At 61.6% G+C, this 26046-nt stretch overlaps 3 protein-coding genes across 4 annotated transcripts; 1 reads left to right on the top strand and 2 right to left on the bottom strand.

Moving 5' to 3' along the window:
* The first annotated feature begins 31 nt into the window (after positions 1 to 31).
* Positions 32 to 5542, top strand: RNF25 (ring finger protein 25). Its single transcript, XM_014599626.3, has 10 exons — positions 32 to 112; positions 299 to 373; positions 524 to 626; positions 718 to 785; positions 1011 to 1080; positions 1237 to 1308; positions 1788 to 1928; positions 2582 to 2671; positions 3078 to 3212; positions 3503 to 5542. The coding sequence occupies exons 1-10, from the start codon at positions 66 to 68 to the stop codon at positions 4184 to 4186; spliced, it is 1485 nt and encodes a 494-aa protein (XP_014455112.2). The 5' UTR covers positions 32 to 65; the 3' UTR covers positions 4187 to 5542.
* A 1293-nt stretch (positions 5543 to 6835) lies between these two features.
* On the bottom strand, positions 6836 to 13957 carry LOC106737418 (sterol 26-hydroxylase, mitochondrial). Its single transcript, XM_059727528.1, has 9 exons — positions 13110 to 13957; positions 11629 to 11819; positions 11153 to 11352; positions 10858 to 11055; positions 10364 to 10524; positions 9915 to 10078; positions 9627 to 9708; positions 9100 to 9300; positions 6836 to 7160 (listed from the first exon to the last, which is right to left on the bottom strand). Exons 1-9 carry the CDS (start codon positions 13308 to 13310, stop codon positions 7041 to 7043), a joined length of 1518 nt encoding a protein of 505 aa, XP_059583511.1. The 5' UTR covers positions 13311 to 13957; the 3' UTR covers positions 6836 to 7040.
* Positions 13958 to 14038: 81 nt separating this feature from the next.
* LOC102570697 (mitochondrial chaperone BCS1) lies at positions 14039 to 26040 on the bottom strand. Of its 2 annotated transcripts, none has more exons than XM_059727529.1 (8): positions 25958 to 26040; positions 24760 to 25132; positions 17019 to 17158; positions 16742 to 16936; positions 16306 to 16369; positions 15907 to 16076; positions 15384 to 15501; positions 14039 to 14794 (listed from the first exon to the last, which is right to left on the bottom strand). In XM_059727529.1, exons 2-8 carry the CDS (start codon positions 25077 to 25079, stop codon positions 14542 to 14544), a joined length of 1260 nt encoding a protein of 419 aa, XP_059583512.1. In that variant the 5' UTR covers positions 25080 to 25132; positions 25958 to 26040; the 3' UTR covers positions 14039 to 14541. The 2 variants fall into 2 exon arrangements, with proteins under 2 accessions (XP_059583512.1, XP_059583513.1); XM_059727530.1 differs by lacking the exon at positions 25958 to 26040 and adding an exon at positions 18123 to 18180 and having other exon boundaries at positions 24760 to 24910.
* Between the last annotated feature and the right edge of the window lie 6 nt (positions 26041 to 26046).

Genomic DNA, 26046 nt, shown 5'->3' with positions numbered 1-26046 from the left:
CTGCACTTAGCGGCGGAAGGGGCCAGGTCGCGGCGCACTTCCGCTTCCGGGTGAGGCGAGGCAAGATGGCGGCGGCCGGCGACAGTGCGGAGGAGGCGGCGGTGGTGGAGGGGTAGGTAACCATGGTGACTGCCCCACCTTCGCTCACGTTGCCTTGGAGGTGGGGGGCAGGAACCCCCCCCCCCGCCGGTGGGGGCGCGGCCTGGGTTCCCGGCAGCAGCATGGCGCTGGGCCGCGGAGCGGGGCTGGCCGGGGAGGAGGAGGAGGAGCCCCGCCGTAACGCGCTGTGGGCCCGCAGGGCGCTGCCGTGCGAGGTGGAGGTGCTGGAGTCCATCTACCTGGACGAGCTGCAGGTGTCGAGGGGACGCAGCAGGTACGGCACGGGCCCCGCGGTCACCCCCCTGCCCTGCCCTGCCCCACGGCGGGGGGGCGAGACACTGCTGCCCTCCGCCTGGGCGTCTCCGGTGCCCCGCACCCCCCCCGCGGGACGGGACCGCGTCGCTCACCGGCGCCCGCCCTCCAGGTCCGAGCCCTGGGAGATCTGCATCACCCTGCACCCGGCCACCGCCGAGGACCAGGACTCGCAGTACGTGCGCTTCACCCTCGGGCTCGCCGTGCCCCCGCAGGTAGGGACGGGGACGCGGACAGGGACAGGGTGGGGGCCGTGCCGCGCCGCGGGCCCTGCTCACCCCCCCCCCCCGCTCGCTCGCTCCGCAGTACCCCGACGAGGCGCCGAAGATCTCCATCCGCAACCCGCGGGGGCTGTCGGACGAGCAGATCCACAAGTGAGTGCCGGGGGAGGGCTGGCTCTCGACGGGGACAGGTAGGATCGCTCCTCCCGCTCTGCCCGCCGGGGCGTGCGGGAGCTCCAGAGTCGAGCCTCAGCGGAGCCGTTCCCGCGTCCGGCTCGGCTCTGCCGCTGGCGTGTCCGGCTGTTCCCGTAGCCGTCTCCTCGCGGCGCGGCCGGTGCGTCTGTCCCCTCAGCGACTGTTTCCGCCTCTTCGTTCCAGGATCTCGCAGACGCTGGGGCAGGTGGCGGAGGCCGGGTTGGGGACGGCGGTGCTGTACGAGCTGATCGAGGTGAGAGGGGGAGCCGGGGCCTGGCGTGAGGCGCTAGGGTAAGGCAGAGGCTGCCACGTGCTCGCGTGAGCCCTTCCTGTGGGCAGGGGAGGCCCGAGCCGCGGTTGTCGCGGGGGCTGTGCGGTGAAGTGCTCGCTCTTCTCTCTCCCTCCACAGAAAGGGAAGGAGATTCTCACCAACAACAACATCCCTCACGGCCAGTGCGTGATCTGCCTCTACGGCTTCCAGGTAGCGCCCCCGCGCACAACGACGAGGCCCGTTGCCCTGGACTCTGACATCCCCCAGCCCTGCCCTGGGGGTCGAAGGCTGGCAGTGCCTTGCTGCTGCCAGGGGGTTCAGTGCCCTGACCGGATACAGGCCGAGGCCACGACCCCACTGCAGGGGGAGGGGAAACCCCCCCCGGGGAAATTCCTTCCTGTTGCAAATGCAGCGTGAAGCTGAGCCTGAGCACGGGGGCAAGAGCCTTTCCCCAAGACCCTGCAGGGCCAAGTCCCAGCAGGAGCATTGGCACAGTCTCATCACAGCCCCCAACCTGGCATCAGACCACGGGGTGGGAGTTATAGGGGTCTGGGGCAGGCTGGGGGCAGGGAAGGCCGAGCGGGGTTTGAGGGCTGGGAAGGGGAGCGTCTGGCTCCAGCTGGCTGGGGGTGGGGGGGTGGGCTCTGGGGGCCACTGGAGTCCTGCCCAATGCCTTGTCTGCCTGGCAGGAGCGAGAAGCATTCACAAAGACCCATTGCTACCACTACTTCCACTCGCACTGCCTCGCCCGCTATGCCCAGCACATGGAGCAGGAGCTCCGCGCCCAGCAGGGCCAGCAGGAACCACACCTGGCACCGCTGCCTGAGCAGGTAACCAGCCCTGGCCCTCCCCGCGACGCCAACAGCAGGCTTTGCCCTCACCCAGCATACCCAGGCCCCATGAGCCCTGCCCAGCAGCTCCATCCCAGAACCGTGGGCTGGGTGATAGGCTCCATGCCAGCTCCAAGCATTAGAGACCACGGGAGTGGCTCGCTGTGTTTTCCCTTGGTTTTGGAGCCGCTGCGAGGCTGGTGCTCACGGCTGTAACCTTTCCCTGGAATACCTTGTTTTCCGCAAGCGGAGCTCCTCTTTAGCCATGTGACCCAGGGCCTGGACTTGATACCCAGGCTATTCTAGGTTTCTTACGTAACTGGCAGAATTAGCAGCACCAAGTTGTCTCAAACCCTTCTCAACCTCTTCAGCCCTCGAGCCAAGCTCCAGACACTCGGGCAGAGGTGGAAAACCACACAGCTCATTGCTCAGCTGCCCAGAAGACAAACTGGAGACCCTTCCCTCCACACATGTGCCTGCAGCCCCTCCCCACCTCTGCAGTGCCTCAGACACTACAAACCTCCCAGCAGTGGGGGCTCTCTGGGCACGAGGAAGCAGAGTGGGGATTCCCTGACTCCTGGGGGCAGCCACGTGGAGATGGGCACTGAGGGGCTGTCCTGTGACTGGGCACCATGTCCCTTTTGCCCCTGCAGGGACCTGGAGTGCAGTGCCCCGTGTGCCGGGAGACGCTAATCTATGACCTCTCAGCGCTGCAGGCTGCACCGCCCCCACAGCACCCCTTGGTAAGTGGCACCTACCTGGGACTCTCCTCTCTGGCAGTCCAGCCCAGCTGCTCTGAGGACAGTGTGAGGCATGGTCCTGCCCCTGCTGCCCAATCCAGGATGTTTTACAGGCCCCTCGTGTACATTTTAATAGTCCTTGCCTTGCTTGGGGTCTGCACAGGGTTTGCCTGATCCATCCCCTGTACCTGGCCTTAAAGCCGCCAGGCACCAGGGGCAGCAGTTACAGGGAACACATTGGTCTCTAGACCACTGACACAGGAACACAAGGCAGCCTTGGCTCTGGCTGTATGTCTCTGGGTTGCCGCAGCCCATTAGCTGACGTATGGGAAACACGGGCTGGTTGCACCAGTGTCCAGATGCCCTGGGGGCATGGGCAGGGGCTGATGCACCTGCTCTCTGCCCGCAGGAGCAATACAGGCCCGATGCAGAGGCACTGCGGCAGCAGGCGGAGCTGCACCTCATCTACAAGCGGCAGCAGAGGAAGGGGGGCATCATCGACCCAGAGGCTGAGAGGAACCGCTACTTCATCAGCCTGCAGGCAGTAGGTGGTGGGGACAGGCATGCGGGTGGCTACAGGCCCTGGCCGTGGTGGTGGGAGGAGGGGTTGGCACAGTCCTGTCTGACTCTCGCTGGGGCTTTTGGCTGCCCCAGGCCAAGGAGGCTTTTCACCGCAACCCGAGGGCTCCAGGCAGCCTTGGAGGCCCTGGCTGTGAGACTGGAGCAGCCAGCAGAGCCTGAAGAGCAGGCGCTAGTCATGGGCTGCTCTCCCCAGGAGCCTGGGGTCAGCCTGGCAGCCATACCCCCTCTTCATTGCCAGCTTCCCTTTTTCAGCCTCCAGCTGCCTCTGAACCAGGCCCTGTCCCCCCACTCGAGCTGCCAACCCCAGGGGCTCCTGAGCTGCCCTGCCAACTCACAGGTGGTGTGTCAGACCCACCTGATCCCTCTGGAGCCCCTGTGCTGAAGGGAGAAGCCAGGCCCCCAGACACCACGTCTGTGCCTATGGAGCAGCAGAACAGGAGAGAGCGGCGACCAGGGTCCAGGGGCCAGCCCAGGCCTGCAGGCAGCGCCTCAGATACTTACTACCGAGCCCGAGGGTTTGGCCGGAGACCGGAGCGGTGGGAGGACAGGAGCCAGAGGGCCACCGGGCGCTGCAGCCAGGAGCACCCCCGGCTGCATGCCAGAGCCCAAGCGTCTGTCTGTGCCAACAAGGAAGAGCCATGCCAGGACAGCGCCCCAGGGGCGACAGTTGTGAAGGAGGAGAGCAGTAGCGAAGGGGCCTGGATGCCAGAGCAGGCACCCAGCACCCGAAGCCAAGAGAAGGAGAATCTGACGCTGAACCACTCCAAGCCCCGGCCCTCCCCCAGCTGGCAGGGCCCCTCCCCGACATGGGACTGCGGGAGGTGGGGGAAGGCCCGGGAGCGCGGCGCCCACCCCCGTGGGCCTCGAGGGAGGGGGGCCTTCCGGCCCGGCAGCAGGCGTGAGCCCCGGGTCCTGGAGACCGAGAGCGGCTCCTAGCAGGAGTGGCCAGGGGCCGGGGCAAGGGTGGGGGAGACTAATAAAGGTTCTGTTGGCCTAGCAGCACCCAGCTTCGCCCCCGTAGAGAAGTGGGGGCAGCCCGGAGCTCTCTGGGGGACAGCACCAGTGCCTGGCAGGGTCTGGGGCTGATCGTGGGACCGTCTTTGTCTCAAGGAGCTGGGGGCTGCTGGATCACTGCTGTCAGCAAGGGGCTGGTGCTGATGCAGCACCCTGGTCCGACCTGCAGCCCTTTGCCAGGCTGATTCCTGCGGGTGCCAGCTAGCGCACTGGCCTCCCTGCCCAGCCCTGCTGAGCTGCAGCAGCCATGCCCACAGGCCCCCTGGATGAGAGCACTGAAGCAGGGCTGGGGCCTTCCCCAGGGTCCTGGCCGACTTTGCTGGTGCTAGCGCTTCTCTGGTGCACTGGTTACCTGGAGCCAGGAGCATCTCTTCAGCCGTGAGCTCGTGGCCAGCCTGGAGCTGGGGCAGAGACTCCGATGCTGCCGCGTTCCTGCTGGAGCCCCTGCTGTCTCGGGCTCCCTGGAGAGGGCGGCATTGTTTTCCTGGCGCAGCAATAGCTCCACGCTGCACAAGGCTAATTACCATTAGCCTCGCCTTCCCCATTAACACCTCGCACCTTTGCCCCCCAACCTAGCCCCCTGTCTCAGCTTCTAGGTAACGCATGGGCCCATCTTAGCCCAGTGCCAGCGTGGCAGTGCTCCTCTTCAGCACGGTCCTCCATCACCCCTGTGTCAGCACACGCTTGGCTTTCAGCCCCAGGGACAGTGGGCAAGCCTGGGCACCTGCCTGGCCCTTCACTTCTCATCCTGATTTGCTGCTGCCTGAGCTGGAAGGAGATTCCCACAGGATCCCTGCTGCCCTGGCACCGGCTGAGCTTTCCTTCCTGCACCTGGATGTACGTGATCTGCCACTGGGCATTGGATCTCGTGCTCTGTCACAGCTCCTTTGTGGCCTGGGGACGAGGCTGAAGCCATCACAGCCAGCTTGGAGCTGAGCCATTTGGTGCCAGAGCCCCAGCCAGATCTAGTGCAGGATCTGGTTTCAGTCCTGGAGGGCTGGGCATGAAGATTAAAGTCCCCCCTTGGGTGCTCGAAGGCAGCAGCCGGCAGGACCTGGGACACAGCAGCTGAAGGATGAAGCCTTCCCGCAGTGGCTGGGACCCGCATCAACTCCATTTCAACCTCCTGCACCCTGAGACCAGGCTTTTGGTCTTTGCCTTGATTTCCCCAGTTGCCAAATGGGCCTAACTGTACTGACCTACCTCACAGGGCTGGGGGAGGCTGAGCGCACCGGTGCTGTGCCCACAATTAATAGTATTAAAAGTAAGTGGAGTGACCGGCAGCCTCATGTCCTCTGTGCATAGGTGGCTGGGCCAGGGCACAGCAGCAGGAGTGGGGTCGTGGTGTCCTAAGCCTGCCATCAGCTTCGTGGCTGGAGCAGCACCAAAGCCATCTGTGGCAGCCCTGATCCCCAACCTCCAGCTGCATAGCACACCCGTGGTCCCCCCGCGCACAGCTTCCGGCCTCAGCCTACGGGGCCACGGGCTGCAAGGCAGGTTGCCCTCGTACGTATAGAGTTTGCAGGTATCGGGGTTGTAGCCAAGGCTCCACGGTGCCCTGTCGCCTCGTCCAGCCCACGCATGTGTCTGAGGGATAAAAGTCGTCCTCAGTTCAGACACTGCTGGGCCAGTTGGCGTGTGGCAGCCCAGTTGAAGCTGACTCAGTTTCCCTGCTGTTAGTACCTGGGCCCTCTGTTCCCCAGTGTCATGCCCCCGAGGGCCAGGGACCCCCATGCCCCTCTCCACGTGTCCTGTACCCATTGGTGACAGCGAGTCTCTCTGGCAAGGCAGACTGGCATCACTTGCTGGGAGGGGATTGCTGCCCCTAGTAGACCTACATTCACCGGGCCACGGACTCCATCGCGTGTGCCTGGCCAGCCGGTGACCACATCTGTGGCTCTAAGGCACCGGGCTGTAGTGGTTAGATCAGCGTGGAAGGGCAGGCCCCATCTAATCGGGGACCCTGGGCCCGGAGCCACCAGGGAATCCAGAAGCAGTCCAAAGAGAGCGCGGGAGGCTGACCCGGGTCCCGGAAGAGGGGGGAACACGCTAGGAACAGAATGAGACCAGAGAGCCCGGGCCACGAGCCAGCCACGGCTGTGCTGTGCCAGAGCTGTTGTTTGACCCGGTGATGGGGGGTTGTGGGGGTAGATCAGAGCCTGCAGGGCCCTGGTGTGGGTTCAAAGGGGGACAGGGGCAGGACACAGGGGAAACTGAGGCAGGCGTGGAGGATTGACTTCCTCCCCGAGGAGGGGGATCAGGGCTAGGACGAGGAATCTCGAGGCCTAGGGCAGATGGACGAGCAGGCTGGACTCTCTCAGGGCTGGGGCCAAGCTCTGCTCATCAGCTCCCTTCCATTGCTCGCAGCCTCCCTGAGTCTGGGCTCAGCCCAGGCTGCAGGTCCCTGGAGGGCGGGCACCCCCTGGCCCCTGGGCTGCAAGCCAGCGCGGGCAGCCGCCTCCCCCGAGCGTGGTGCCATCACCACTGCTTTATAGCCAGGATTGTGGCAGGGAGGATGGGGGATCCCCTTCCGTGACCCCCACAGCCACACGGTGCCCACGGGATGCTCTCAAGGGTGGCAGAGAAGGATTTTATTGTGCGTGGTGCCCGGGGAGATGCTAGAGAAAAGGGTGGGGGGAGCAGGCAGCCACGGCCCAAACCTGCACGAAGCAGCCAGCTCAGAGCCCCGGAAGCAGGCCTGGATCCCGGCACCCAAGCTAGGCAGCCCCGGAGCACCCAGCCTGAGGGGCAAGGGGGAGGCGGCAGGTTCAGGTGCTCACGGCGTCCGGGCCACAAGCTCCAGATCAATGGACTTGCCGGGCACCAGCACAATGCGGGACATGGGCTGCACCTCCCTGCCGCGGGGGTCTGGGTGCACCTCGTAGCGCTGGATGATCTGGGGGTGAAGGGTTAAGACCCAGGTCACTGGGAAGGCTGGAGGATTGGGGGGGGGGGGGCGGTCTGTGCCCCCCATCCCCCCAAACCAGCCCCAGGCTCTGCCCTCCCCCAGTGCCCGTCACCACAGCTCTGCCATCCCCGCCTGTCCCTATGCCCAGCCCGTTGGCAGCTGTGAATGCACACACGTGTGCCACCATTCACAGGGATGTGTGAACACACACACACGCATACAAAGGCATTCACACATGCACACAAACGTGAACACACACATACACAAGCACATTTGCATTCATGTGTCCACTTGTGAATGCGCACATATGCGTGTGACTGTTCACGGACACACGTGAATGTTCAGGCATGCATGCAAATACATTCACGTGCACACACCCATACCTGTGTACACATGTGAACAGATTCCCTTGCACACACACATGCACACCTGTACATGTGAACACACACATGCATCTGAACACATTCTCATGCACACACGCATGTGTAAACACCACACATGTGCAAGCACATTCATACACATGTGAATGTGCAGACATGCACGTGACCATTCCTGGGTGCATCTGAATGCACACGCATGCATGCAAATGCATGTACATGCATGGACACATGTGAATGCACAGACATACGCAGAGACGACCATAGCAGGGTGCAGGGCCTGGGGCAAATCAGGAGGTGTGGGGCCCAGACACAGCGGTGGTGGTGGTGAGGGACGGGAGGGGGGTGACTGGCCTGATGCGAAGCTGGCCCGGTTCCATGGGGCCCACCAAAGCGTGGGGCAGTCATCCCAATTCACCCCCCTAGGGATGGCCCCGGACATATGTGAGCGCATTCACATGCACACACACATGTGAATGCACACGCACACAACCATTCACATGCCTGTGTGAAGGCACACACGTATACAAGCACATGCACACATCCTTATGCGAATGCGTGCACACAGGCAAGCATTCATAGATTTCATAGACATTCGGGCTGGAAGGCATTGTGGAAGATCATCGAGTCCAGCCCCCCCGCCCAAAGGGCAGGACGTCAGCTGGGGTCATAGGATCCCAGCAAGATAAGCATCCAGTTTCATCTTGAAGATGTTCAATGAAGGCGCTTGAACCACCTCCGGTGGCAGGCTGTTCCAGACCTTGGGGGCTCGGACAGGAAAGAAATTCTTCCTTATGTCCAGCCTGAAACGGTCTTGTTGTAGTTTATGACCATTCGACCTAGTTGTCATCCCTTGGGGCGCTCTGGTGAACAAACGTGCCCCCAGATACTGGTGGTCACCCCTGATAAACTTGTAGGTGGCCATCAGATCACCCCTGAGCCTGCGCTTTTCCAGGCTAAAGAGTCCCAGGGCTCTCAGCCTGTCTTCGTAGGGTCTGCTTCCCTGACCTCTGATCATGCGCGTGGCTCTTCTCTGGACTCTCTCAAGCTTCTCCACATCCTTTTTGAATTGTGGAGCCCAAAACTGGACGCAGTACTCCAGCTGCGGCCTCACCAAGGCCGAGTACAGGGGGAGAATGACGTCCCGGGATTTGCTTGAGAAGTATCTATGCATGCAAGCCAGCGTTTTGCTTGCTTTACTAGCCGCAGCATCGCATTGCAGGCTCATGTTCATCTCGTGCCTTCAATGCAATGCTGCAGCTAGTAAAGTAAGCAAAACGCTGGCTTGCATCCATAGATCTTCTCAAGCAAATCCCGGGACGTCATTCTCCCCTTGTACTCGTCCTTAGTGAGGCCGAAGCTGGAGTGCTGCGTCCAGTTTTGGGCTCCACAATTCAAAAAGGATGCGGAGAAGCTTCAGAGAGTCCAGAGGCATATGTGAATGCACACGTGCACACATGCAGACACACACACGTGCATGCCAACACATTCACATGCGCACACATGCCACCACAAATGTATAGGTGGATGCACACCCCCACCCCACTCACCCGTGCCAGGGCCAGGTGCATCTCCAGCTCAGCGATGCGGCGGCCGACGCAGCCGCGGATGCCGTAGCCAAAGGGGATGGAGCTGAAGGGGTGGTGGGGGGCGGCCCCGGCCCGGAGCCAGCGCTGGGGCAGGAAGCGTCCAGGCTCCGGGAAGCTGCGCTCGTCCCGGGACAAGGCGAAGTGGGCGAAGCTGAAGAGCGTCTGGAGGGACACAGAACCGGCAGGGTGTCCTCAGTGACCCCTACTCCTGCCCTCCAGGCCTGGGCCCACCCCAGGAGCACTGGCACAGCCCCAGCCTGGGCTGCAGCCAGCGCCTCTGGGGAGGACTTCAACCCCGTGACCCATGGGGCAGGAGGGGGGATAGGGACAAGCAACAGCCCGGGGGAAACCCCAGCCCAGGAGGCTCTCAACAGAGTGACATGAGCTCTCTGCGGGGCCGCAGCCCCTGCCCCCAACGAAATCAGCTGCCCCCCACTACAGCAGTGCCCTCCAACCTCATGGACGTGGTCCCAGCGCTGTTCACTCACCCCCTTAGGGAAAAGATAGTCCCTGACGATGATGTCCTTCTCCACAGCCACGCGGGAGTTGACCTGGACCACGGGGTAGAGCCTGGGGGAGAGGAGGGAGCTGGGCCTCCAGCCCGTCAGGTCTTGGAGAGGAGGCCGTGGGCACAGCCGTGGCAACAGGGCACCCGCAGGGCTCACGCCACAGCCTCCCACCCCGCCTATCACTAGGGGATCGGGGCCCTGGGCATGGACCGACCGGGCACTCGAACCCGCGCCCTGCCAGCCCTGGCCGAGGGCATCCAGCCCCACCTGAGCGTCTCCTTGATGATGGCCTTGAGCAGCGGCATCTGCGCCAGGTGGGGGGCATCGGGGACCTGCCCCCCCACGATGCCCGTCACCTCGCGGTGAAGGTCGGCCTGGGCCTGCGGGTCCCGCGCCAGGTGGTACAGAGCCCACGACAGCGTGTTGGATGTCTGGGGGGGAGAGAGGTCAGGGGTGCCCTGTCCTGACCCCCATCTCCCTCCCCCTGGATACTTGAGACAGCGCAGAGCAGGAGGGAAACTGAGGCAGGGGCAGGCAGGCCCAGCTAGGAGCAGACCCTCCACAAAATGCAGCCCAGCCAGGACCAGTCCCCTCCAGCCCTCCCTGGGCAGCAGGGCCAAGGTCGGGTCCCTGGAGCCCGGGCCCCAGGGGTCCCCCATCCCCGCTGGGCCCAGCCTGGCTTGGGGAGGGGGTCACGGGGGTCCCCGGGGCCGCACCGTGTCCACGCCGGCCAGCAGCAGCTCAGCCACGCTGCCGTAGACCTGTGTGGGCGCGAGGTGGCCGCAGGCCAGCAGGTAGCTCAGGTAGCCGGAGGCCTCCTGGCCCTGCTCCAGCTGCGCCGCCAGCTCCTCCATCCTGCGGTCGATCAGCTTCTTGCCTGTGGGCCCGGGGGGAGCAGCAGGAGGGAAACTGAGGCAGGGGCACGAAGGAAACTGAGGCAGGGGCAGGCAGGGCCCAGCTGGGAGCAATCCCCCCTACCCTACTCGCACCGGTCCCGTCCAGCCAGGACCCCCCCAGGCACAGCCAGATCCCAGGAGTCCCCAAGCCCCCACCCCTGGCCTGGGGGGTTTCCCCTCCCCCTGCAGCGGGTCCACGGCCTGGGCCTGGGTTAGGGTTTGGATGGGGCTGATCCTGCCTCGGGCTGGATGCGACCTCGCCGCTCCCTTTGCCTCTGGGCCTATGACCCAGCCTCCCCCGCGCTGGCACGGACCGAAGGCGAAGATGGTGTCCCAGCTGCGCAGGTAGCGGTCCCAGAAGGGCAGCAGCGCCCGGGTCCAGGCGGGCAGGGCCGTGACGAAGACGGAGTCGCGGAACATGCAGCCGATGGCGGCGATGAAGCGCTGGGTCTCGGGCGGCACCTGCGGCTCCAGGCACCCGATGCGGGTCTCGAACAGGATGCTGGCGATGCCTGGGGGGAGAAGGGAGGGGCTGGGACGGGCAGGGCCACGGGGCTGATGGCCAGCAGGGCCCCCCGGCCTTGGCCCCCGCCCTGGCCCCGCACCCACCCTCCAAGGCGAAGCGGTAGAGCAGGCTGGCCACGTCGCCCACGCCCCGGCCTGAAGGGCTGCCACGCCGCTCGGCCTCCAGCCGCCCCAGCAGGTCGGACGTCACGGCGTTGATAGTCCCGGTGTAGAGCACGGCCTCCGTCGGCTTCAGCATCCGCCGGTTCAGCACCTGGCGCAGCCGGTGCCAGCGCTCCCCATCCCTGCACGGGGCACGAGCATCAGACTGAGCTGCACCCACGGCAGCCCCCCGCGCCTGGACTGAGATGAGCCCTAGTGTAGACGGGGCTCCGCTGCAGGTGATGCGCACTGCGTCTGCAGCAGTGGGGTTTATCACCGCGCCCAGGGCCATAGTGTAGACAAGGCCTGGGCACCCCATGCCCACCCACAGCTGGGGGGCTGGGAGCCAGCAGAGAGGCTCCCTCCCCACCTAGGCAGCCTGCGTGGGCTGGGGGGTGGAGGGGAGCCACGGCACTCACTCGGTGAGCGGGCCATAGGCCTGGCCCCGCAGGTCCCGGTGCTCCTTCCACAGCGCCATGTCGCAGCGGGTGGGGAAGCGCCCCTCCTGCCGCAAGATTTGCTCCAGCAGCTCGGGGCAGGCCACGTTCACGGTCATGTAGGGGCCCGTGTGCTGCTTCCACAGGCTGCCGTAGCGCTGCTTGAAGATCCCCTGGGGGAGGTGGGCGTTGGGTGCCTCAGCTGGGGATCGGACTGGGAGCCTCTGGTGCGGGAGCCCAGCCCCAGCGTCTCCGCGGGGAGATGGGGGAGCTTCAACCCCCTGATCCTGGGGGGGGGGGGGCAGCCAGCACAGCCCAGCCCAGCCCAGGACACCCCCAGGAGAGCACAGGGATTGCTGCTCCTTGACCCTCCCACCCGGCCTCTCCTTGCACCCTCCCGTGCTGCAGCGTTGCCTGGCCCCAGCGTCGCCTTGCCACCGCTCTGTTTGGGCCGTGCGGAGGGGTCTTCCCAAATCCAACCTTAACCTGCCTGGCTGCAGCCTCCAGCCCTGCCCCCTCCGGGCACCTTTGTGGGCACCCCCTGCCCTGGGCAGCAGGAGAGAAGCTGCTCTCGCTCTCTGCGCAGCCCCCACGCCCCTGCTGGCTGCTCCCCACATTCCCCCCAGCCCCGTCCCCCCAGCAGAACATGCCCGGGCCCCTCGGCCTCTCCCTGCACGACTTGCCCTTGACCCCCCCCCGTCACTGCCTCTGCCCCCTCCAACATCTCCACAGGGTTTTTACCACGTAGAGCCTGGAGCTGCCTGCAGGCGAGGCCTGGCCAGCACCGAGCAGTCTCTGCCATCACCCCCGTGTCCCGCACCTCCTGCTTCTATCACGGGGCCCCAGAAGCACACGGGCCTTGCACACGGCGGCCTCCCGCCGGCCCCCGGCGAGCCCGTGATGCCCCAGGCAGGCCTCCGAGGTCCTTCTCCCTGGTGCCAACCCCCCGGGGGCACTGCTCTGTTTGGATGCTCAACGATGCTTCCTCGCTTGCATCCTGTAAGCCCCAGCCCAGCTTCCCAGCCCTCTGACTCCTGCATCCTGCTCTGTCCTCCAGCGCATTCCCCAGCCTTTTTGGGACATTGCTGCGAACTTTCTCCAAACAGGAGTCCCCTGGCGGGACTCGGCTCCCAACCGGCATCAGAGATAGAGGTGGAGCCGGTGCCACATGGTTTGTGGCTGCTCAGGGGACTTTCCTCCTCCAGGTCTCTCTCCAGGGACGTGCCAGCGGCTACCTGGGCACAGCGGTGAGGCTGGCTGTGTCCATGGTTCCCACGTCCTCCTCTTGGGCCAGCTGGGGCCAGAAGCTAAGTGCTGTGACCCCTCCAGCTGTCAGCCTCGTGCTTCGTCCCACTCCAAAGCTGGTTGCTTTTCCCCAGCAAGCGAGCAGTCTTGGGGGAGCGAGGGCTGTGAGGCAGCCCCCAGCCCCTCTGCCCCCAGAGCCCAGGACAGCCCCTGCTCACCTGCAAATCATGCATGTGCAGCAGGTACCCCCGCAGCAGGTACCAGTACAGGCACCTCAGGACACTGGGTCCGGGCAGCTCCTCCAGGGACTTCAGCCTCCCAGGCACTGTGGCACTCACTGTGGCCTTGGCCCGGACCGGGCCGGGTCCCCAGGCTTTGGCCCACCTGAAGGCACAGAGCTGCCGTTGCAGGGACCTCATGGCTGCTGCCTGGAGCCTGCTCCCCACAAGCCTGGACACAAGACAGGCTCCTCCCAGCTATTGCCAACTTCCCTTGGCTGGCCCTGTCCTGGCCGTGCGCCCGGGCAGGAGGGGAGCCAGTGTGGGAGGGTGCTAGGCTCTCACTGGTAATGCAGGGCGGTGCAGGGGGCGGGAGAGGGAGGGGGCCCCTCCACAAGTGGGGAGTATCAGAGACCCCACAGAGCATGGGGGGGGGGGAGATCAGCAGCGGAGGCAGAAGTGCCTCCCCCTGGGTCAAGGTGACTTCTTGACACTGCCCAGATCAGGGAAAAACCCACACGGCAGGTCTGTTTGGCCCCTGGCCCGTGTTCAGGCTGGCTCTGGGAGGACGGGCTTTGTACCCCAAGGGAGCCCAGCCAGGGCCCGTCCCAGCTGCATCCCAGAGCCCCAGTGCAGAGGCCAGGACAAGGACCAGAGCCCCCCAAATGGGGAGATAATGCAGGCTGAGGCCCAACTGCATGGAGGGCTCTATGGGGGGCATCAAGGCCCTGACCCCCCTCCCCGGGTCCCACTCCAGCACTTGCCCAGGGCACAGCCGCTTGGGCCAGAACCACGGGATCCCGGTTCAGAGCTGCCCAGAAGACCACGGGACACAATCCCACCAGCCTTGGCCCCAGAGGCAGAGCCAGGTCAACAGAGGGTTCCCCCAGTCCAGACCCCCTGCCCAAGCATCCACACAAGCGCATGGACACTGGAAAACGGTTTAAACTGGCAGGCGTGGGGCTCAGATTCACCCTCAAGCTCCTCAGCAGCTCCCCTCCGAGCCCTGCCGGGACCCCCAGGCTGCGCAAGATGCGCCTGGTCCCTTCCACACCCCCCGCAGGCAGCACTGCCCCTTGGCCCATGGGCTCAGGCAGGGGGTGAAGTTACTCCAGGGATGTGTCCGCAGCTCCCTCTGTGCCAGGCTCTTCCATGCCAAAGGCAAAGACTTGTGCTGAACTCACAGGCTCAAGCTCCCTTCAGGTCATCCAGCCCAGGGCTTGGCAGCTGGCTCTGGGCAGAGGTAGGTCCCGCAGGCCAGCAGCTGGCTTTTCGGGGGGCGCAGCTTGCAACCCTGGCAGGCTGGGGTGGGCCCTGGATTTGGCATGTCCTGGTTAGCAGGAGCTTGAGGCCACGTGGAGGTAGGAAGAGAAGAGATCTGGGCCTGGGCCCATGCCCACGGTCACGCCAGTTCCCCAGGGCTGGCTGCAGCTCACGGTGCCAAGGCCCCGACATCCGTGATGGCCCCGGGGGGATCCGCCTTGTGCAGCATGAAGTGCCCCTGCACCTGCGCAGCACTGAGCTGGTCTGAGATGGCCAGGGCCTGGTCGGCGAAGCGCTCGGCTGCTGCCCATGACTGCTCGGGGTAGAAGCGCTGGAACATGTGGGTGAGCTGCCAGCGCGAGCAGGGTCCCACGTACTGCTTCAGGTCCACGCGCCCCGGCCGCACCAGCGCCGGGTCCAGCCTGTGGAAGAAGATGGGCATGGGGGAGGGGGGGCTGTCACGAGGGTGGCACGGGCGCAGCCTCCTACCCCAGCCATAGGCAAAGACTCTGTAGTCCCTTCCCCAAGGCAAAGCAGGTGCCCACAGAGCCCAGCTGTGCCCCACCCTGGTCAGCCCTCTCCCCTGCAACACATGGCAGGGAAGAAAGGGGGACTCTTGCTCCCAGGGGTCCTGGCTTGAGGGGAAGAGGCGGTTCTGCAGAGCTGGTGAGACCCTGGAGGGAAGAGGTGATGGCTTCACCCCACCCGCTTTGCAGCCCAGGGGATGAGCTGCTCCTGCTGGGGTGGGATGCCCATGGAGACATGTGTCCAGGCAGCCATGGCACTGGTGCAGACACAGCTACCCGTGCGATGCCGCATGGACATGGGAAGGACAGTGCCACCCCACGGCTAGTAGCAGTGGGCACCGGACCAGGCAACAGCCTGGAACCCGCTGTGGGGAGGAGCAGGGGACCCAGCAGGTGCTGCCTCACCCAAGAGCTTTCTAGGCGCTTGGCCTTCCTTCCCCAACGACCTCGGACCCCCGTCCCCCTCCCTCTCCTCAGCTCTGACCTGTCGACATGGTTTGTGGTCATGAAGACGATCCTGGCCTCGGTGGAGGCCACGCCGTCCAGTGCGTTGAGGAGGCCGCTGAAGGTGAGGCGGCCCATGCCCTGGTATGCCGTCGGGTCTGGGGGAGAGGACAACTCAGACTGGGGCCAGACCCCCCTGCAGTACCCCTATTTCCCCACCCTGCCCTCGGCTGCAGCCACCCATGCCCCTGCCTGGGGTAAGGAGGGCGAGTGTCTTCCCTCCTGTATGTCTGGCACTGGGTCTCCTTCTATGCAGGCCACACAGGGGGCCCAGGTGCTTTCCATGGAGGAGGCAGGGCAGGAAGCCAGGCTGGCATCCAGATGGGTTCGTGCACCCAGAGGTGCCTGGTGGCCTCAGGTCACAACAGGCCGGACCAGGGACCTAGAGGCAGCCTCAGACCACACAGGCGCCGGGATCACCCAGGGTTTTGGGCCCAGCAGCCTGGACACATGCACTCGCCCTCTGCCCGGAGCAACGCCCAGCGCCTGCAGCAGCCCCTCACTCTCAGCAGCCAGGTCCCGGCTGACGAAGGCAGCATCCACGTCCTCCAGCAGCACGATGCTCTGCTGTGGGGCTGCGCTAAGCAGGTGGTTGAGGCGGTCGTCGGACAGACTCCGGTCGCTCAGGCTCAGCAGGCAGATGCTGTATTGCAGCTCCCCGGCCAGGGCTGTGCTGCGCAGGGGACGTGCACAGGGTGAGACACGTGCCAGGGATCCCCACCCCCCGCAGCCCGGAGGCACCTCATATGCCCAGCAGCAGGCAGAGGGCCAGCCTCTGGCCTTTCCAACCCCCCTCACCAAGCTGTTGTGAAGCCCCTCAAACCCCCTTCCTCTACAGGCGTGAGGGGACCTCTCAGCAGCATCCCCCCACACTTGGAAGCCAGAGGGAGCAAGTGACTTACATGAAGCTGCTCTTCCCGCAGCCTGGAGGCCCGTAGAGCAGGTAGCCGCGTCTGTAGGGGATCCCTGGTGGGGTGTGGAAGGGATTTAGGAGCTGGAGCCAGGCCCCAAGCAGCCCTGACCCCGCCGCAGTCGCACCCGATGGACAAGGATGGCACCACTCCCCACAGCCTCATGCTCCAGGGAGGGGGCCGACTATGCGACTCTAGCACTACGGCAGGAGCTGTTAGGGGCAGTGCTCTCTGGGGAAGGGGCCTAGGAAACCGGGATAGGGGACATCCATGGCAGGAGTCAGGAGGGCAAATGCACAGCACCCCAGAGCATCCCATCCTGGGAGACCTGGGGCCAGAAAAGAGCAGAGCCAAGCCATGACCAGCTCGGGGGTGTTGGGAGCTCTTGGAGCCCTGAGAGGTGAGGCAGGGGTGGGCGGTGCCTTGCCTCGGTCACTGTACCACTGGGGGCTGGTGATGAACTCCTGCACATCCTGCACGATCCGCTCCGCAATGCCCTCATCTAGCACCACCGAGGCGAGCGGGCGGCGCCGGCGTGGGAACCCGAACGGCCGCCACTCGGCGCCCATTGCCGTGTACATCACCGTCTTCCCCTCTTGCTGCCGCAGAGCCAGCTCCCGGGCTGTGGGGAGGGAGAGAGAGAGGGTTGGTGGTGACAGGGGGCAGCAGGAAAGGAGCAGGCAGGGGCAGGTAGGGCCCCTTGCCTTCCTGAAGGATGCTGAAGAAGATGTCACGGTTGGTGCCCAGCGCAGTGAAGGTGACCGACTCCCAGGGTGTCCCCGTGTGCAGGTCGATCATCTGTTTCTCGCGGTTGCGCTCCACGCGGATCCACTTTCTTCCGTACCTGGTTGGGGGGGAAGAGGGGACAGGGGATGAGACTACAGGGGTGTAAGAGGGGAGCTGGGACCTGACTGCTAGGGGTCTCAGGGCCTTATAAAGGATGCCTGCCCATGGCTTCTTGGCCACTTCAAGGGCGAGGACCCAATTCCTGGTGCTCATGTCCCACCGGGCTGGTGCTGGCACAACCTGCCCAGCCCAAAGCCCAGACACAGAGAGGGCTATGGTGCCTCCAGGCTCTGGGTAACTCCCTGGGGACCCGCCCAGCCCATGGCCCCAGGCCCCAAAGCTGGGTCCTGTCACCAATGCCCAGTTGTGGCCACTGAAGAGTCACAACCCAGGGCGGAGCGAAGAGGGGGATTGTTAGGGTAGCTTGTCTCATTTCATGCTTTAAAATTGCATCTGTTGCTAGAGTGGTGAATCGCAGCACTGTTTAAAGTTTTCTTTTATATTCAGCCTAAGGCTCTGAACAGCCTCCTTGTTATCTGCACTTGTCATTTTGCTGGTGTCAGCAAGATCAGCTGGCCTTGCCTCTTGCAAGCAGCTCGCGGCTTTGAGTTGGCTCGCACGGTGTTTCTTTCCTTTTCTATCACTGTGAGAAGTTTTTCTAACACAACAAAACTATTACTATGTTACTAGCTCAAAAGAACTGAACTTGGCACTAACCAGCTGAATCAGAGGGATGAAATGATTGGATGTTAGTGAAAGGTGAGAGGGGAGACCAACGGACAATGTCCGAAGTAGGCCACCAGAAAAAGGCCAGATTAAGAGGTGTGCTCATGATGGGTCTGTTGAACAGAGGAATATGCTGACAGAATAAAATATGGACAATATGCTGACTGCAGAGACTAATCCAAAAGCAAACAGTTGTCAAAGGAGTGAAGTTAAAGCAAAGCATAAAAGGGGGCAGCAAGAAAGTGAAGTGCGTTGTCGTCATCACTGTCATCGTAAATCCAGCCTTCAACACCTGCCTGGAGTGTCCCAGCCACCGACGCACCCTTTGCTTCAGAAACTCAGTGGCCGTCTTTTCTGTCGAGCAAAGTGACATCTGGGATTGAGTGACATCATTGTACCGAGTGCTTTTTCTCTCTCTGAATATAGAAACTGCTAAGATAATACTTGTTGTACTAATAAAGTTCGACTGACTTTAGGACACTGAGTTGTCTGTGTTCGTATTTCACGTTCTGTTTAAGGGTTAATTGTGCTTTAACGATCCCTAAGCACTATGTGGTGGACAGTGGTGTTAACAGGGTGGGGGCAGGCCAGGGCTTTCCTGGGAAGCTGAGTCAGCTCTGAGTCACTCCCAGCCTGCTTGGTCTGAGTGCGCTTCCCCTCACAGTGCTGCTGGGTCTCTCGCTCCCACTCACCATATTGCCAGGCAGAAGGTTCAGACCCTGGGGCACAAGCAGCTCTGAGCATGGAGGGCATCCTCCCCCCTGGGAACCCTCCAGCCCAACCCCCACAGCCACGGGGCTGGCAGGAAGCAGCGGGGTCACATCCAGCCCAAGGCAGGATCAGCCCCAGACAAGCCTGCCCAGACAAACCCCATGTGCAACCTCGGCACCACATGACACCATCGTCTCTGACACAGCCCTAGGCATCGCCCCCAACCCTGCCCCTGGGAAAGCAGGGGGCTGTAGCCACCAATGCCCTGTTGCTGCCAGGGGCGTTGGTGGGCACGGGAGAGGGACCTCAGAAGGTCACTTCCAGTCCAACCCCTGCTCCAAGCAGGACCAGCCCCAACTACAGCATCCCAGCCAAGGCTTTGTCTACCTGGGTCTTAAAAACCTCCAAGGATGGCAACTCCACCACCGCTCTGGGTAACCTGTTCCAGTGTTTTACTACCCTCCTAATGAGAAAATTCTTCCTGATTTCATAGATTCATAGACATTCGGGCTGGAAGGGACCCCGAGGATCACCGAGTCCTGCCCAGGGGCAGGAAGTCAGCTGGGGTCAAAGGATCCCAGCAAGATAAACATCCAAACGTTTCTTGATTCATAGATGTTAGGGTTGGAAGGGACCTCAATAGATCATCGAGTCCGACCCCCTGCGCAAGCAGGAAAGAGTGCTGGGTCTAGATGACCCCAGCTAGATACTCATCTAACCTCCTCTTGAAGACCCCCAGGGTAGGGGAGAGCACCACCTCCCTTGGGAGCCCGTTCCACACCTTGGCCACTCGAACTGTGAAGAAGTTCTTCCTAATGTCCAGTCCAAATCTGCTCTCTGCTAGCTTGTGGCCGTTATTTCTTGTAACCCCTGGGGGCGCCTTGGTGAATAAATCCTCACCAATTCCCACGGGAGAGGGACCTCAGAATGAGTCCAGAGTAGGTGCCTGAACCACTTCTGGAGGGAGTCTATTCCAGACCTTGGGGGCTCAGACAGTAAAGAAATTTTTCCTTATGTCCAGCCTAAAACAGTCTTGGAGGAGTTTATGACCATTGGTCCTTGTTTTTCCTTGGGGCGCTCTGGTGAACAGGCGTTCCCCCAGATCCTGATGCACACCCCTTGTGTACTTATAGGCAGCCACCAGGTCCCCTCTGAGCCTGCGCTTTTCCAGGCGGAAGAGTCCCGTGGCTCTCAGCCTCTCTTCATAAGGCCTGTTCTCCTGCCCTCTGATCATGCACGTACGTGGTTTCTCTGCACTCTCTCGAGCTTCTCCACATCCTTCTTGAATTGTGGAGCCCAGAACTGGACGCAGTACTCCAGCTGCGGCCTCACCAAGGCCGAGTACAGTGGGAGGATGACATCCTGGGATTTACCCGAGAAGCATCTATGGATGCAAGCCAGAGTATTGTTTGCTTTACCAGCTGCGACATCACACTGGTGGACTCATATTCATCTTGTGGTCAATCATGACCCCCAAGTCTCTTTCAGCCATGGTGCTAGTGAGTGTAGCACTGCTGAGCCTATAAGCATGCTGTGGGTTTTTTCTCCCGAGGTGGAGTACCTTGCATTTATCGATCTTGAACGTCATCAGGTTCGTGTCCGCCCACTTACTAAGTTTATCCAGGTCATCCTGGCTCACTAGCCTGTCCTCAGGTGCGGACGCTATGCCCCAAAGTTTAGCATCGTCGGCGAACTTAGCCAGTGCGCTTCTGACACCAATGTCCACACTGCTGATAAAGATGTTAAAGAGAATGGGTCCAAGGACAGAGCCTTGGGTGACGCCACTGGTCACAGAGCGCCATGATGATTCGCTACCATTGATCACTACCTCTCTGGGTCCAACCTCAGAGCCAATTTCCCAGCCATCGGACTGTGGTGTAGCAAGGCCACACTTGGCCAATTTTTCCATGAGGAGGTCATGGGACACCAGATCGAAGGCTTTTTTTAAAGTCCAGATATATGATGTCAATCTCTTCTCCCTTCTTCAGGTGATACCTCACCTGGTCACAGAAGATGTGCAGCACCCTGCACTTGTCCGTATTGAACACATCCTGTTTTTGTTAGCCCACCCCTGCAACCTATCCAGGTCTTGCTGCAGTCTTTCCCTCCCTACTAGCGTGCCCACCTCACCCCAAATCTTGGTATCATCAGCAAATTTGAACAGGTTGCTTTTCACCCCATCGTCCAAATCGCTGACAAAGAAATTGAACAGTGCGGGCCCAAGGACCGAGCCCTGGGGGACTCCTCTGCCCACTTCCCCCCAGGCCGAATATGACCTGTCCACCACCACCCTCTGAGTACGACCCTTCAGCCAATTCACAATCCTTCTGACCTTGTAGGCATCGATGCCACAGTCGCCTAGTTTTCTAATGAGGATGGGGTGGGAGACAGTGTCAAAGGCCTTGCTGAAGTCCAGAAAGACTACATCCACGGCGACACTGCATCCAATGCTTTTGTGACCTGATTGTAAAAGGCAATCAGGTTGGTCTGACATGACCTGCCCCTAATGAACCCGTGCTGGTTGCCCTTGAGCATCATCCCCGATGCCGGCCCGTCACAGATGTGCTCCTTGATGATCTTCTCAAAAGAGCTTCCCCAGGATTGAGGTAAGACTGACGGGCCTATAGTTGCCCGGGTCCTCCCTCCTCCCTTTTTTAAAGATGGGGACCACATTGGCTATCTTCCAATCATCTGGCACCTGGCCCGAGCACCACGAGCACTCGTAAAGCCATGCCAAGGGCCCTGCAATAACCCCTGCTAGCTCAGTCAGCCCCACTCTGAACTGGTGCATGGGATTGCTCCCTCCTAAGTGCAGGACTCTGCACTTGTCTTTGTTGAACCTCAGGAGAGGCCCCCCAGTGCTGAATAGAGGGGGAAGAATCACTGCCCTCGATCTGCCGGCAACGCTCCGACCCATGCAGCCCAGGATGCCATTGGCTTTCTGGGCACCAAGGACACACTGCTGGCTCCTGTTCAGCTTCTTGTCCTCTGTCTCCCCAGGTCCTTTCCTGCAGAGCTGCTGCCCAGCCCGTCACCCCCAGCCTGCACCGGTGCAGGGGATTGCTCCCTCCTCAGTGCAGGACTTTGCACTTGTCCTTGTTGAACCTGATTTCTTTTGACCCAATCCTCCAATTTGTCCAGGTCACTCTGAATCCTAGCCCTAACCTCCAGTGTATCTATGACCCCCCCTACCTTGGTGTCATCTGCAGACTTGCTGAAGGTGCACTGCGTCCCATCTTCCAGGTCGTTGATGAAGACATTGAACAAAACCGGCCCCAGGACCGACCCCTGGGGCACTCCACTTGATACCAGCTGCCAACTAGACCTTGAGCCACTTAATCCACAGGAGGGGTGGATGTCGTATACTTAGACTTCAGGAAGGCCTTCAATACGGTATCCCACCCCATACTGGTGAACAAGCTAAGAGGCTGTGATGTGGATGACTGCACAGTCCGGTAGGTGGCGAATTGGCTACAGGGCCGCACCCAAAGAGTCGTGGTGGATGGGTCGGTCTCGACCTGGAAGGGTGTGGGCAGTGGGGTCCCGCAGGGCTTGGTCCTTGGACCGATACTCTTTAATGTCTTCATCAGCGACTTGGACGAGGGAGTCAAATGTACTCTGTGCAAGTTTGTGGATGACACAAAGCTATGGGGAGAAGTGGACACGTCAGAGGGCAGGGAACAGTTGCAGGCAGACCTGGACAGGTTGGACAAGTGGGCAGAAAACAACAGGATGCAGTTCAACAAGGAGAAATGCAAAGTGCTGCACCTAGGGAGGAAAAATGTCCAGCACACCTACAGCCTAGGGAATGACCTGCTGGGTGGCACGGAGGTGGAAAGGGATCTTGGAGTCCTAGCAGACTCCAAGATGAACATGAGCCGGCAGTGTGACGAAGCCATCAGAAAAGCCAATGGCACGTTATCGTGCATCAGCAGATGCATGACGAATAGGTCCAAGGAGGTGATACTTCCCCTCTATCGGGCGCTGGTCAGACCGCAGTTGGAGTACTGCGTGCAATTCTGGGCGCCACACTTCAAGAAGGATGCAGAAAACCTGGAGAGGGTCCAGAGAAGGGCAACTCGTATGGTTAAGGGCCTGCAGACCAAGCCCTACGAGGAGAGACTAGAGAAACTGGACCTTTTCAGCCTCCGCAAGAGAAGGGTGAGAGGCGACCTTGTGGCTGGCTATAAGTTCATCACGGGGGCACAGAAGGGAATTGGTGAGGATTTATTCACCAAGGCGCCCCCGGGGGTTACAAGAAACAATGGCCACAAGCTAGCAGAGAGCAGATTTAGACTGGACATTAGGAAGAACTTCTTCACAGTTCGAGTGGCCAAGGTCTGGAACGGGCTCCCAAGGGAGGTGGTGCTCTCCCCTACCCTGGGGGTCTTCAAGAGGAGGTTAGATGAGTATCTAGCTGGGGTCATCTAGACCCAGCACTCTTTCCTGCCTATGCAGGGGGTCGGACTCGATGATCTATTGAGGTCCCTTCCGACCCTAACATCTATGAATCTATAATTACTACTCTCCTTGGTGAGGCTGCAGCTGGAGCACTGCATCCAACTCTGGGCTACATACTTTAGAAAGGATGTGGAGAAGTTTGAAAGAGTCCAGAGGAGAGCCACAGGCATGATCAGACAGCAAGACAACAGGCCTTATGAGGAGCAGCTGAGAGGCATGGGACTGTTCAGCCTGGAGATGCACGGGCTCGCAGGTGACCTGGTGGCAGCCTATAAGTATATAAGATGTGTGTATCAGGAACTGGGAGAACATCTGTTCACCAGGGCACCCCAAGGCAAGATAAGGTTTAATGGTCACAAACTGCTGGAAGACTGTTTTAGACTGGATATAAGGAAACACTTCTTTACTGCCCGAGTCTCCAGAGTCTAGAAGAGACTCCCCTGAGAAGTGGTGCAGGCACCTACTCTGGATACCTTTAAGAAAGACCTGCATGCTCATCTCGCTGGGGTGATCTGACCCCAGGTGACTTCCTGCTCCTTGGGCAGGAGCTCGACCCAATGATCTCGTGAGGTCTCTTAAAGCCCTAATGTCTATGAAATCTATGAGCCTGATGCTCCAGCAGGTTTTCTATCCCCCTTACAGTCCGTTCCTCGAGCTCGTACTTCCTTAGCTTGCCTGTGAGAATGCTGTGGGAGACCGTATCAAAAACCTTGCTAAAATCAAAGTACACCACATCCAACAGTCTCCCCACATCCACAGAGCCAGTCTTCTCGTCATAGGAGGCATCAGGTTGTTCAGGCGTAACTTGCTGTTAGTGAATCCATGCCGACTGTTCCTAACCGCCCATTTCTCCTCTGAGTGTTTAGAAATGGATTCCCTGAGTACCTGCTCCATGATTTTTCCAGGGACTGAGGTGAGGCTGACTGGTCTGTAGATCCCTGGATCCCCCTTTTTCCCTTTCTTAAATATGGGCACTATGGGATGATCCTGCCTCAGGCAGGGGGTTGGATTAGATGACGTATGGGGAGTCCTTTCCAGCCCCATTTCTCCATGATTTCTATGAACATGGGCAGGGCCTGACTGGACAGACCCGGGGTCCATCCAGCCCCGTGTCCCATCTCTGGCACTGCCAGGGTGGATGCTATATGAACATTAACCCAGATCTCCCTAGAGCTCTCTCCCCAGTCCAACACCCTCCCTGGCCTCCGTCATTGGGTTGGAAACATCTCTGCCCTACAGCCACGAATAGATGGATCCTCCATGGATGTACCCAGCCTCTTGCTGACCCCGGCTCTGCCCTCGGCCTCCAAACCTGCCTAGGGGAACGAACCCTACGCCTGAGTGGTGTGTTATGTCAAAAAGTCCTGTCCCTTGTTCATTTTAAACCCGTCCCCTGCTCATTGCAACCGGTGCCCCCGGCTCTGGTGTCTGGGACGGGGGGAACAACAGCTCTCTGCCCCTTTGGTCCACAGCCTGCACGATGTTAGAGACCCTCGTCCTCCTTCCCCTCAGCCTCCCCCTTTCCAAGCTGAAGAGTCCCAGTCTTTTTATGCTCTCCCGGTCCAGCAACAGCTCGAGGCCTCTGCTCATTTGGGTGCCTTTCTCTAGACCTTTTCGAATTCTTTTACATCCTTTTCTACTCCTACTGCTGCTCGGCTCTGCTTTCAGCCTCCGCCTGCTCCTACAGCAATAAATCCCACATTAACAACCCATTGCATGAAGAAAATCCACCCTGCCCCCAAGCTGCAGCCCTGCCCTTACCAGATGAAGTGGTTCCCTGGACTGGGCACAAAGTCGAACCTGGTGGTGACACGGCCGCTCTCATGCTGCTGGTAGGAGGTCTCCACGCTGAGGTGCTGGGTGCGCCGGGCGTGGTGCGAGATCCAGCTCAGCAGCCACTGGTAGCTCTTGTCCTTGCTGGGCACCTCCAGCGTGATCATGTAGTGGCGCCGGAAAGCCACCAGCCCCACTTGGGCCCCTTTGCGGGCCAGCGCCAGGGCCGTGCCCACCCCTACCAGGCCAAAGCCTGCGCCGAAGTAGGGGTTGTCCTTGAGGGCTGCCACAAAGTCGGAGAAAGGCATGGCGGGGGCTAGGCCGCGGCCTGCAGAAGCATCGCGGTCCAGAGCTGAGACTGCTGGGGAAGAGAGGAGGGAAGCGGTGAGCCCAGGGCACGGGCACGGACGGGGCAGCTGGGTCTCGAGCCCAGCCCGCACCCGGCCTCCACATCTGCAGGCGCCCAGACGTGCAGCTGCCGCCCGCCCCAGTGCTGGGAGCAGGGGGGACCCCCCAAAGCAACTCCCTGATGCCTCTCGGGGTTCACTTGACAGCGAGAGCCCCCTGCAGACACGGGACGCGGCGGTCTCAGGCCCTGGCTCCCTTGTCCCCGCGATCAACGCTCATAATAGGCCAGACCCCCATAACAGGGCCTGCCCCCCCCTTGGGGTCTCCACCCCCCCATAACAGGCCAGAGCCCCCCCCAAGGAAGGCCCATCCCCCCCATAACAGGGCCTGCCCCCCCCTTGGGGGTCTCAGCCCCCCCATAACAGGCCAGAGCCCCCCCCCAAGGAAGGCCCATCCCCCCCATAACAAGGCTTGCCCCCCCCCTTGGGGGTCTCAGCCCCCCCATAACAGGCCAGAGCCCCCCCCCAGGAAGGCCCAGCCCCCCCATAACAGGGCTTGCCCCCCCCTTGGGGTCTCAGCCCCCCCATAACAGGCCAGAGCCCCCCCCAGGAAGGCCCAGCCCCCCCATAACAGGGCTTGCCCCCCCTTGGGGGTCTCAGCCCTCCCATAACAGGGCTTGCCCCCCCTTGGGGTGTCAGCTCCCCCCCACCATAACAGGCCCAGCCCCCCCCATAAAAGGGCTTTCCCCCCCTTGGGGGTCTCAGCCCCCCACAGCAGGGCTTCAGCCCCCGCATTAGAGACCCGGGCCCCTCCCCCACCGACCAGGAGCCGCCCCCACCTCCACGCGGCGCCGCTCTAGGCCTCCACTTCCGGTGCACTCCATGGTTCTCCCGCCCCACCCCCTCTCCCGGCGTCCGGCTTCCGGGT

This window comes from Alligator mississippiensis, chromosome 4, assembly GCF_030867095.1.
Source record: "Alligator mississippiensis isolate rAllMis1 chromosome 4, rAllMis1, whole genome shotgun sequence".
In the NCBI taxonomy this organism is placed as follows: Eukaryota; Metazoa; Chordata; order Crocodylia; family Alligatoridae; genus Alligator; species Alligator mississippiensis.
Note: the sequence above shows the minus strand (reverse complement) of the source record. Positions and strands in the feature narration are given on the sequence as shown.